The sequence below is a fragment of the Paramormyrops kingsleyae genome, chromosome 15, assembly GCF_048594095.1.
Source record: "Paramormyrops kingsleyae isolate MSU_618 chromosome 15, PKINGS_0.4, whole genome shotgun sequence".
Classification (NCBI taxonomy): domain Eukaryota; kingdom Metazoa; phylum Chordata; class Actinopteri; order Osteoglossiformes; family Mormyridae; genus Paramormyrops; species Paramormyrops kingsleyae.
The window spans coordinates 121,550-134,728 of NC_132811.1; the positions used below are offsets into that span (position 1 = coordinate 121,550).

Sequence of the window (13,179 nt, forward strand, 5' to 3'; positions counted from 1 at the left end):
TATTTCTCTTCTGCCACTCTCTGCCTCCCTTTCCCCTCTCCACTCCCTGCTCCCCCTTTCTCCCCTCTCCACTGCCCTCTCTGTTCCCCCTCTCCACTCCCCCTCTCCACTCCCTTCTCTGCTCCCCCTTTTCCTTCTCCACTCCCGTCTCCCCCCCTTTTCCTTCCACTCCCTTCCCCTTTCCCCCCTACTCTTCCTTTCCCTCTCCACTCCCCTCTGTTCCCCCTTTCCCCCCTCTCCAGCCCTTTCATATCCCCACTCCCGTCTCTGCTCCTTTTTCCCCTCTGCTCCCCCTTTCTCCTCCCCACTCACCTCTCTGCTCCTCCTTTGCCCTGTCCACTCCCCTGCCCCCCCCATTTTCCTTCTCCACTACCCTCTCTGCTCCTCTTTCCTCCACTCCCCCCTTTTTCTTCCCTTCTTTGTCTCTATCTTTTGTCTTCAGACATTGCACTGTGGATGAATACAGCGAGAATTTCCAATTGATCATACTTCAATAAGACAATGTTTATTGGGGGGGGGGGGGGAGGAGTCAAAGCCAGAGAACATCACCAGTCCATACTGGAGTATGAAACAATGACACCTTAAAAAGATGCTCCAGGTCTCTGAGCTCACGGCTCCTCAGGAGTCCAGACCCCGGGCTGCTGTTGTGAGCTTGCATAAGTGTGGGCCATCTGCACATGGTCAGGCAGAGACTTATCTCTCGCAGCTGATCCCCGGCACGACCCTGACCCTCCATCCATCAGATTACAGCGGCTCGCCGCTGCATCTCTGTTTTCACCAGTCTGGGGAGTCTGGGGTCTGTATTTGTGTCTGCCTCCATGGTTTGAGTCCGAGGAGTGAAGCGTGTGAGTGTGGTAGCCCATCCTGAAGCGGGACTGTCGACCGGCGCAGACCAGGGGCTCATGTTCTTCCAGAAAGTGCTTTGCTCTGCCTCATCTCTCCTCTCTGGGGCCCTGGATAGTATGGAGAGAGTCAGTGAGTGACTGGGGCACCAGCGTCCCAGGCAAGCGTCCAGGGCGGATCCTGCCAGATGGAGATGGGGGTCCATCTCTGGCATGCCGCAGGGTCTTCATGGCCCAGCTGAGCTCTCAAGCTGCGGCCTGCGGGAGCCCTAACCTCTTCACCATCACCTCTTGCCATTCTCTTTGGTGGGAGGGACGCGCATAGCCAGGAGCCTGGCAGGGGGGGGTTGCGTCACTGCTGTGGCTTGGGCCACCCTCTCTTGCGCCAGTGAGGTCTGCAGCTCAGCCCTCCGGGCCAGGGCTGCTCTCAGTTGGCCCCTCATCTCCTCGATCTGCTCCTGCAGCTGCTGCAGCTCGTCGTCCTGGGGTAGCGGGCCTGAGGATGAGGAGGCCGAGGGTGGCAGCAGGCTCAGCCCGGGCCCCCCATTCTCACACACAGGCAAGGTCAGCGTCCCCCTGCTGGTCCCGCCGGTTCCTCGCACCTCAGGCGTGGCTTGTGCCTGGAGACGGCGGCTATTGAGGGTCTCCAGGTTGAAGTGAACCCGCTTGTTATCCTTAGGCTCCCGTAAGGCCTTGCTGTATTCATTGTTCCATTTGGTGGCGCTGGTGCTCGTGATTGTGGTGGCGGTGGCACCATCTGTTGGTGGTGCAGGTGGGGCAGGAGGCGAGGGCTGTGCCTTCTGTATGTTACAGCTGGGAAAAGACAGAGGAGCAAAAGGCAACCTTGTGAGGTGTGAGCGGAATGAAATTAATGCAGTCAAGAGTTTGTTCTAACGCAAAACTAGTGTAAAACGCCATAAAAGTCTGGGAGATAGAGCGGCTTGGCTGGCACAGCTGGCAAGGTAATTAGCTGGATGGTACTTTGCAGAGCCGATACCTCTTTTCTGCATTGGCCCGCTGCCTCTTCACATCCTCATAGGTCATGTTTAATGCTCTGTGGATTTTCTGAAAGACAGAAGGAAATGCTGACATCAACCAGAAGCTAAATTCTCCTCTTCTAATTTTCTGAAGCGACACCATCCTAAAAATTAATTTTCCCTCTTGCTAGTAATCCTGCCCAGGGAATGTGTGTAGTTCAGGGAGGCTGAAAAGGTTTTGCTTGCAGTTTGCTGGACTAAACAGCAGGTGGCGCCCTATGTGCTCAAATGGGTGAGCACAGGTGTGCTGGATAGAACTGCAAACTATAGTCTGATTTTAGAACCACTGTGGGTATGACAGGAAATGCAGGTAAGAAAATTGTGCCGTTTTGCTGGCCAGTGGGTCCCATTGGTGCTGTCTGACATGAGTGTGAACAATGCAGATCTAAAGCTCTCTGATTCTGAGTTATGATTCTAGCATTAAAATGTTGTCGCTGTCCCATAATAGTGTGTCCGTGTTTTCTTTGCACGGTCTGTGGTGTTTCTGTACCTGCATTCCACTCTTCACTGGTCCATCCCAGACTTGCCCACCTTGCCATCATCCTGCCTGCTTTAGTGTCTGTCGCTTTATATTGTTTGTTGAAATTCACCACCTTTACTACCATGGTTCTAATCTGCCCTTGGTACCGATCCTAATGCCATAAATCAGCTGGTAATTTCTGAAGATTAGCGGAGGCATTGGGACGGACGCTGAAGAAAGTGACTCATTTCCTCCAGGACCATAAGTATCTGCCACCATTTTACCATTTTTTAACTTAAAAAAACTACAATGGATTCCAACATTTTCATCTTAATTCTTGTGTTTCTTGGCACACATTTGTAAAAAAAAGTTTTTCGCAATATAAACATCATAACTTTCAGGGTTTTTGTTACAATGCCTTTTGAAGAAAGTTACCAAACCTGCACACATCTCCAAACTGATCACTCAATGGAAGTCTGACAGTAAATAATTCTTTGGAGGATCTGTGATGTAAAATATAACAGATATTATAGACACCTTGAACAATATGGCTGCCACAAGCCTAAAAATTTAAGATTAAGGAAAATATGTCAAAGATAAAATTTAACATCATGCTGTCAGCAGTAAAAGTATGAAAAGGGTTAGGATTCTATATTAAAATTAAATTTACAGTGTTCTTGCACTAATTTAGTGTCATAATACATGTGTTAGTTGTCATTACTAACCATGTGTGAATGCAGTGTTTCAGTCATCTTATCTGTCATTATGAAGCAAATAATATATTTTCAGGTCTTGTTTTTGTAATACTCAACAACACCTCCAGGGGAGCTGCCAGAGAATTAGTTCAGGAACGTGACATGGGAGACCATGCTAACCCCACACGCACAGTGGAGGTGGGGGGCTGTGCTGTTACCCACTGAGCCTCCACACCTCCCTCTTGTTGGGAATGTTCATATTTAATTGTTGGCCTGTTCAACACCCAGAAATAACTCCAATAACTGCCCTCGTCTTAAGCTGTGTGGAGTGGCCTGGTACCTCCATTAAACCTTTATTAGGGTACATTTGCTAACTTGTTCAGGCTATACTGTAGTCATCCAAAATTGTAGCCCTCTATATCATGTTTTATATAAGGTAGCTTTTCCTTTTAATATGATTACCTCCATAATGTAAGTTATGGAATTCCATTAGTCAGCCTGACAGGCCGGGGTATGGCCTGTGCTTCACATGCTGCAGCGAGTAACAGGATTTTACCTGATACAGTTATTAAAGACTTTCAGGTTCACAAGGACCCCGGTGCATTATGGGTAAGGAGTTCTCTAAATGCAGAGAGTGGGTAGCCGGCTGCCCAGAAAGCCCCGCGGAGGCCTTCAATGCAGATGGATGCGCAGACAGATGTGAAGCGGTGCTGGGATCTCCCCGGAAATGCCCCAATTCACCTGGCTGGTGTGAAGCCAGTACTTGAACTTCTGCCGGCGGCGGATGTGGGGCAAGACGAGGCGGTAGAAGGCGTGCTCCCCGGCCAGCGTGAGCAGTGCCCCCGCCACACCCAGGCACAGCAGCACGAACAGCCCGGAAAAGTGCTGTATGCCCATCTGCAGGGTCTGCCGGGCCAGGAGAGGGAGACAGAGGGTGAGGGGAGGGAGACAGGGGCCTCAACATGGACACACAGGCCTGTACACTGCTCAGGAAGACACTGGTCGGAACTTCACAGTCAAAAGGTGAAGCAGGAGACTGTTCCCCACTCTGCACTCCTCAGAGGCTTAGCTAACCCATCCCCTCCATAATCTCACAGCAGAGATCCAGCTATCCAAAGTCAGTTCTCCATTTTAAGCTCTAGGGGGCAGTGTAGGCTTGCTCACACAAACACTGGTTCTCTGTTGGTGGAGTCCTGAAATTTCTGATGAATCTTTCATGGCTTGGCTTGGTGCGGCTTTGCTGGGTAGGGACAAGGAATCCTGCTGACTAAATCTAACAAATTCAAAAGGAGATTTTCAAAACCAAAAACTGAAATCTCTGCCACGGACAGAGACGATCCTTTCTTCACGGTCACAGAGTCACATGACTGCAGTCTGACTTGGAGAAGGGAACTTCTCATGATATGTCAAATGTATTTGGAAAATGTCTAGAAATGACTATCTGCAGCAAAGGTTTTTTACTCAACATCCACTAGGATTACTCATGATCCAAGTCCATTTAGTGCATATTTTTTGGTGACTGAAATGAATTCAGCCATTCTGAGGACCAACCTGACCTTTGCCGGGGCAAACACAGTGGGTCCGAACTCTGCTGATGCACTCAGAGGGAGTTGGTGTTAAAACGTCAACAAAAAAGGTCATCACTGGGGCTTGGTGGCCGGGCGTGCAGGCGGATTGTTCCGGAAGTGCTGACTCTGCCCCGTGTCAGGATCCGGAAGCTGAGCTCGCCATTCACAGAAATCATCTCCATTTAATCCTGGGCTGGCTCCAGGAAGTATTGCCAAGGGTGTCGACAGGCCTGCAAGCCCCCCCTCATGTGATATACGGCACTCCCTACTGGCCAGCACCCAACCCATCAGGCCCCCACAAGAGCCTGTTGACTGGCTTGCAGTTGTCCACCCCACACCATTTAAAGCTCCAGGCATCTCGCCCCCCACCCTCGAGGCCCTCTTCTAGCCTGCGATATTATATGAGTAAAAGGATTTAAAATTTAAATTAGGAATAATCTTTTTAGAACAGACTCAGTTTTTTTAAGTGTAACAAAAAATTGCCAGGCTGATGTCTTTCATCGTTCTCTAACCTATATATCGCAAGGGGCATAGGGATATTATAGCTACAGATTTACTCCTCCAAGTTCTGTCACGGATGATTAAAGCTATTTAATGCTTCACTGACCCCTTTTCCTGTCAAGAAATCAAGGTTTTCATTTTTAGTTCACATTGTTCTACCTAGAATCTGTGTTGAGCTTCCCAGGCTTTTACAATAGTTACTTATTTTCATCTGGTTCTGGCCAATAAGTGGGAAAAAAAACTTGAGGAAGCTGAAGTTTCTTCCCGCGTAGCTCCTGTGAGTGAAGCCCACATCATCTTATTTTCTAAGCTTCTCCTTGAAGCTCACAGATGGGACAGCCTTGCGTGAAATAAACATTAGCATAGGTGATTGGAATTCCTGGCAAGAAACACAAAGATGATTTAATGATGAAGATGCTGGGAGTCACTTTGCACAGATGGCAAAATCACTTGTTGGTCTCTGATGTTCCCATGATTTTACCACAGGACGGCATCTGTTCCCAGACCTGCCAGAGTCTTCCTAATACTTTCATATAAACTCATCTGTTGGGTCATGGGGTCTGAATGATTGCAGAGCCACCAAGCAACTACACAAGCATCACCTTGGCTGGAGAATCACGAGGGACAAAGCCGTCAGGAGAGCAACCAGCCCACGTTGGTTGATTAGATTATGACACCAATTATCTGCAGGAGAACGCAGAACATTGGCCAGGAAGCGGGGTCCTGGCAGCGAGTTGGAGTGAGTCAGGGCTCAGTCTGGAGATGTGGTGCTTTATATACCCTTCAGCACTCACTCCAGCTTTTTGGTTAGTGAAAGTTAGATCTGATGCTCATATCAGTTCAAACAGAGCAGCATGGAGTAACAGAAAAAAGTAATGAGAGCAACAGTCTTTCTTAATGTTAATGCTAATGGATCATTTCCTAAAAATAATAGCAAATCAAAAACAATAGTGCTTTAAACCTCCACTGTTGGATAATAACCAGAGAGACCTGTGGAAGCCAGTATCCTCTGAAGTAAAATTGACGTAATCCCCCTCTTTGTATTCTCAGCCTTCACAAAGGTTACCTAGGAATGAGTTTTCAAAAGTTCTAGAGTAGAACATTAGGTTTGACTTAAAAGACACTGCAGGCAGTGCTGGAGAATGGGAGGGTGAGCACGATTGATGGCCCATTTGGGGATCAGCTGACTGTTGATCTTGTGTACTGATCTGTTTTGCCTGCCCCTGTGAATTGCTGTATTGCATTGCTGTATTCTGTTTCGTTTTGCTCCAAGTAACCTAGATGGCAGCTTGCATCCAGTCCCTGATATGGGCAGCGCCCCTGTTATTTTCATCCCTTATGAAATAGCCACAATAGCCACAGAATAGAGATCTGCATAAAAATAGTCTGTGCCTTGTTGACCCTGTCCCTGCCCCACCACCACCCCAGATAAGCCTCTCCTTCCCGACCTGCTCCATGTGTCATGCAGTGCCTCCACCATCATATCCGTGGGGCTTTTCACAGAGATGAAGGTGTCCTGCAATTGCCGGTTCGGGTTACCCTTGAGGTTGCTGCTCCGAGGATCTCACCTCTGTGACGGCAAAGACCCTTTTCCCACAGGGGACCACCTTGTACCATTTGTCATGCAACATGTCCATGTAGCCATCTGACTTGTAGCGGCTGATGTATTCCGACACGTTGGAGGTAAGGGGGGAGTTCTGCGGCAGTCCAATCCCGTAGCCTGTGGCAGGAATGACCAGAACTTTCAGACAATATACAGTACCTGGGTATTCAAGCAGGTCAATGAAAAAGTTATAGCAAGTGATCTATAAGGAACAGAGGCATGTAATGCAAAACAACTTCTACAGAAAATGCACATCAATGTAGAACTAGAAATGATGCTTTTGGAAGAACAACATTGCATTCTACAGACAATCCCTCCCTCCACCTAATCCTGACTCCTTCCACACCCCCAACCTCTACAATTACTGGATGGGTCAGCTGGAAATGTGAAAGCCAGTAAATGTGTTTTTACCTGAATGTTCCAAGTCCTAGATGTGATGTACAACTCTGAAACTACATCTATTCATTTATTGCACATTTCTTTTATATGTCAATTATCACAATATTTCCCCACTAACTCGATGGTTAACTGTATTTCTCTGTCTTCAGTGTCTTAATGTCCTGTCTTAAAATGTCATTTATATTACTTATATTCTTTATATGTGTAAATATTTATATTCTATTTCTTACTTTCTCATTTGCATTATGACCAAGGTTTTCAGTGATATTATAGTTAGAGCTGCAACAGACACAGCAGTGGTTACTACTGGTAACTAATGTCAAACAGACACTCATACAAGTACAAGTGCTGTTGCTTTAATTTTGTCTCAAAATTTGAACAGATTCAGATCTTCATCAATACAATGTGTCTGCAAAGTTTGTAAAAGATTTTACAGATACTTTCTGAGTTATCAAACTAAAGGAATCTAGAATTTGAAAACTGCCCTTTTCTTTCAATATCACTATGCAGTGCTGCTTCAGTTTTGATGCCATCTGACTCAGAATTTGATGAGTTCCAGATCTTCCCACCCATGTGACTGCAAAGCTTGAAAATGATCCATAAAATACTTTTAGAGTTACTGTGTTCAAAAAACGAAGTGTCTTCTGCAGCCGCTGTTTCTTTCCTTTGCTGCCCCATGAAATTAGATGTTGTTATTCATCCACAGAATGTTTTTTTGAATCAGTAATAAGATCCATTAAATACTTATACCTTATTACATTCACAGTTCATGTGTTGTCTACAGTCACCCTTCCCTTCGCTGCCACTAAGCAGCATTGCTTCAGTTTTGGAGTGATTTGTCAAAATTTGATCAGTTCCCGTCATTGATCCATGCAGTGTCTGCAAAGTTTGAGAAAGATACTTCAAATATTTTTTGAGTTACCACGCTAATGGCATCAAGTGTTGAAACTGTGCTTTCCTTTCCTATCACTACACAGCAGTGGAGTGTTCCCAAAACCATTTGCACCCCCAGGGTTTGGGCTTCCAGTCCCACCTCTACTCCAGTTTCCTCCAAAACTCCAAAGACACGCAGTTAGCCTAACTGACACCTCTAAATTACCCATGGTGTCTGCCCTGTATGCATGTCATGAGTCATGAGTTAGGTTTGGCATTAGAGTAAAGCGAGGGCAAGGTTCAGATATGGTTTTATGGTTAAGGATTATGCTTAAGTTTGGCATTCAGAATAAGGATTGGATTTGAAGTAGATGTGCTATTAGATTTAATTCAAAGGTTAGGGTAGGAGTTAGAGTATGGGTTGGGCAAGGGTTGCTGTTAGGCTTAAGCCTAGCTGCCTGAGACAGACTCTAGGCCCCTCTGAACCTGACCATGATAAGCTATGAGACGATAGATGGAATAATCTTATACCATAATATATACACTCATACTCCATGAGGCACAGAAAGTGATCAGGATTAGCAATCATATAAATGCAAAAGTGCAAAGAAGATGGGCTATTTGTTGGATTTCAGCCAGTCAAGGTCATAGGTTTGGTTTTGACAAAATCAGCCCCGAACCCTCTGCCCCCATAGAGTGCTCTGTACTGGTAGTACTGGTAGGGTCACGTCCCCACTGTCTATACCCAAATCTACGCCCCTGCAGCGTGTCGTGATATTTAAGCAATGTGAGTCATATTTAATACAAATGTTTATAATTAACATGTCATAAATTGAGCTGTGTACAATAAAGTTGTTTAAGGTGTTACACTAAATTGTAGACTTTAAAAGGACAAGACCGCTTCGGAGTGTAATCCCAATGGAATTAACTCTGGTCTTCCATTCGAAAAGAGCCATAACAAAGGCAGGAAGAGACAAGTAATGAATGTGGAAAAGCTTAACAAAAGCTGAATAATGTTCAGCAAATTCACAGTGAAATCACAGAGCCTCTGCGGTGTAACATCATTAATTCAATTCACTTTTTTTGATGAATGACTAATTAGTTTTGTCTGCTGGGTTAACATGGGACATAAACTAATGTCATAGAGACTTTTTGTTTTTCTTCTCCTGGAGAAGACAGGCATAAATCTTAGTCTTTGTTCCCTCCCCCAACTCCAGCAGTTCTCTGTGGCCTTGCCACCGTCTGTCAGTTGTCCCCAGTCAGGCTGACAGATGCATGAAGCCCTCTGACACCAGCACACTCCTTCAGATAGGGTGACACAAATTACACACACACACACACACACACACGCACGCACACACACCACTCCCTGGTTTGGGTTAGAAAACAGCCACCATATTTCTCCTCAGCCTGGTGGGACGAGCTTAATCTTTGATTTGAAAAGCTTAATGGAAGAGTAAGCTCTGGAACACTGTAATAATCTTAATGGAGCACATCTCTCAAGTGCTCATAAACTGCAGCGTGTGCCATAAAACCACAACGGGACGGTTTTCCACCAGGAAGATCCGCGGGTAGCTTGTGTTGATAAGGACGTAGTTATGAATAAAGCGTACTCTTATCTGTGGCTATTAAATCCTCCACAATCTGCAGAATATTTACCAGTAAAAACAGGTATGCACTCCATAGTGTCCTGAATGGCAAAGAAGTGCAGTGGCATGTGTGCAGACAAAGTGCTATACTTATGAGAGCACTGCTGCCCAGAAGAGTGTCCCAGCAACACCACCATAGTACAGCACAGCGTGCTTGTTCACAGTGTTTTCTGGCAGATATCGCCACTGGAACCTTGCTTTGCATCCTTTGAAATGCAGTAAAATATGAATTTATGAAATATGCATATATAACAGGAGGCAAGAATGGCACAGCAGAAAGAAAAATACTCCCCCCACTGTCAGATGAGCCTGGGCCCTGGTCAGAGCAGGGGGAGAAGGTACTATAGTGCCTTGATATCAGGAGGACATGAAAGAGGCATGAATTTTGCCAGATAAGTATTTCTCTTGCAACTCAACCACACATGCGATATACAGAATACTGCAATGTATGCATTGTATACGGAGTGGTATAGAATATACATACTGCATGATAAGGCATAATGTAAAAATACTATATGAAGTGGTAGAGTGCATACATCCTTTAATTTCTGACATAGTGTACACATACTAAATGGTGCAGTAAATCGTGTAAATATTACATGGCGTAGGAAACCATATAAAGCATATTAGGAGTGTAAAGATACATTTATGCATTGTAACGAATCGATTATCAAAGTTGCGACACAATGCTTCAGTATATTTCACCAGAATCAATTTTTGGGGGCAAAATAAAGATACTTCTGCTTCCAGGTTGTGCTTTCTTGTGCTTACGTGCTGCAGGTAGACACACCAAGTTGCAGGGCACGCACTCGAAATTCTGAAATGCAGGACGGCAGAGGAAGACTCATAAATACTCATAAAGGAAGCACTACCTGATGATGTTTGAGCTACAGTGCTTTTGGGAAACTTGTCCCTTAAAGCACTGCCCCCCTCCAATTTGACAAATTATCATATAATAACACAAAGCAACCTTTTCTATTCACTTACATTTGCTTTTCGTAAGCTGTCTGTAGCTATGCTGCCTCCAGAGTCCCTCTGTATACCACAATCACTTGTATTTGTGCTGTGTGCATGCCTGACTGCATGGTGGCTGTGGCTCATGTCTGACCCCACTAGATGGTGCTCTCTGTTCAAAAAAGGGTTCAAACTATGCCCCAAATCAAACAAAGAGCACCATCTAGTGGAGTGAATAAAATCCAGCAAATGGTTCATGAAGCATCATTTTAACCATCCCTGTTCCCATCTCTTGGCAATCGACAAGTTAGCAAGTGCGGCATGTTCGATTGAAGCGGTTGCTAGGCAATTCTTGTGAGACTCATAAGATGTTTATGATATCATTTAGGCATGCATGCATCCATCCATCTTTTGCAGTTTATCCAGGGTTGGGTCATGGAGGCAACAATGTATGCAGGGTTATAATCTCTGCAGCATGTCCTGGGTCTGCCCCAAGGCCTCTTCCCGGTTGGACATGCCCGAAACACCTTCCCATGCAAGTGTCCAGGAGGCATCCTAGATAGATGTCTCAACCACCTCAACTGGTTCCTTTTGATGCGGAGCAGCAGTGGCTCTACTTTGAGCTCCTTCCGAATGTCTGAGCTCCACATCCTCTCTCTAAGGCTGAGCCTAGACACTCTGCAAAGGATACTCATTTCCTGGATACTCATTTCTTGGATACTCATTTCTTGCCACTTGTATCTACCCAAAGCTTGTGAGCATCAGTGAGGGTAGGAATGTAGATCGACCGGTAAATTTGTATTTTCTGACCTGATTTTGGCCATCATTGCTTGGTTACCTAGTGATCGCCCATTTTGGCCATCATTGCTTGGTTACCTAGTGATCGCCCATTTTGGCCATCATTGCTTGGTTACCTAGTGATTGCCCATTTTGGCCATCTGGGTAACCGTGAACATGCAGAAATCGCTTCGCAGCACTCTTGATCTTGTAGCTCCACTTAAGAAAATAAAGCATAGAGATAAGAAACCTGCCCCCTGGTACTCTGATCATACGTGTGAACGTAAACAGGCTTCACACAAGCTAGAGCCACTAGACAAGCACTAGTGACTGCCAGGTCTGTGAATCTCTCCAGACTAATAGAAGAGAACAAAAACAATCCTAAATTCCTGTTTGAATCCATGTCCAGGTTAACACAGAATTCTTCAATGTTAAACTCAGAAGTCCCACAATCTCTTAGGAGTGATGACTTAATTTACCATTACAAAATGTAATTAACTAAGATTAGACAGAGCAGGTCTGTAGCTACATACAACTACCAACAACTCTGAGCTGTTAGTTAAGTTAATGGGCCGAATGGCCTCCTCTCGTTTTTAAATTTCTTATGTTCTTATGTAGAGAATTGTACAAATAAACCTTTCTATGGGTAGGTGTTACCAAACTTTTGACTGATACTGCGTGTGTGTGTGTGTGTGTGTGTGTGTGTGTAGTAATCCAACAACGGAAATGGTTTTATTAGGGTCTCTTACAGATACCCTGAAAAATAAGGTAGTTCATGTAATTGTACATCCATATTTCTATGTGAGTGACCACCATTTGCCTGCTGCAGTCCAACATTTCCTTAGCATATAGTTCATTAGGTTATTGACTGTTGCATGTGGAATGCTGTCCTACTGTGCAACTTCTGTGTAAACCTGTCTGATATTGGTGGGATCTGGAACACTGTGTCATATGTGCCAATCCAGGGCCTTCCAAAGATGCTCAATGAGTGACAAGTATGCAGGTCACATGGTCTGCAATGGTGAGGCGGTTGGACATGCTGTCAACTCTAAATTGGCATGGGAGGCAGCTTATGGTGGAGAAATTGACATTTATGACTCTAGCAGCAGCTAGGGGAGATCTCTGCATGCCAATGGCACGGTTCCACAAAACCTGAGACATCTGGGGCATTATGTTGCTCAGCAAAAATGGTACATTTTAGAATTCCCTTTTATTGTCCTATAATAAGGAACACCTGCCTAGTAGTCACATCGATCATTGTGCTGGTGTGCCATCTGTGCACTAGATGGATTATCAATACATGTAAAAATTACTGGGGAAAAAAGCTTTCTATTTGCAAAATTTAAGACATACGTTATTGATATGCAGACAAAAAGATCTTATTTCAAACTTTTGCAAAATGAGAGCAAAGCCAACAGCGTTTATATTTTTATTCAGTGTAGCATGTATACATTTTACCACACAGTAGAGTATGAATATGCTATAGCAAAACATGTCTGTAGAGTCCATACAACAATGAATAGTATGTATGTTATACTGTATCATATAGCATATAGATACTATACCACACAGTACAGTATCAATATACTATACCACAACATCTATGTAGAGCCCATAATATACTGTATAGTACAGTGGTACCTCGGTTCTCGAACTTAATCTGTTCCGGACTCCGGATCGAATCCTAAAAAGTTCGAGTTCTGATCGAATTTTTACCATAAGAAATAATGGAAAACCAATTAATTGGTTCCCGGCCACCCAAAATTACACCTAAATAATTTTTTTTAGCATTTAAACACAAAATGAACAGGATAAAACAAG

General features: G+C 44.8%; 1 protein-coding gene across 3 annotated transcripts in view; it reads right to left on the reverse strand.

Annotated features, from left to right (window-relative positions):
• Nucleotides 1-313: 313 nt before the first annotated feature.
• The window catches only part of grin3bb (glutamate receptor, ionotropic, N-methyl-D-aspartate 3Bb), a 92,620-nt gene continuing 79,754 nt past the window's right edge, over nt 314-13,179 (reverse strand). For all 3 annotated transcript variants that reach the window (XM_072700022.1, XM_072700021.1, XM_023843718.2), the window contains 4 exons: nt 6,672-6,823; nt 3,776-3,940; nt 1,840-1,907; nt 314-1,655 (listed from right to left, as the gene is read on the reverse strand). In XM_072700022.1, the coding sequence (XP_072556123.1) occupies nt 1,127-1,655; nt 1,840-1,907; nt 3,776-3,940; nt 6,672-6,823 (914 nt within the window). In that variant the 3' untranslated portion in view covers nt 314-1,126. The remainder of the gene's footprint in view (nt 1,656-1,839; nt 1,908-3,775; nt 3,941-6,671; nt 6,824-13,179) is intronic.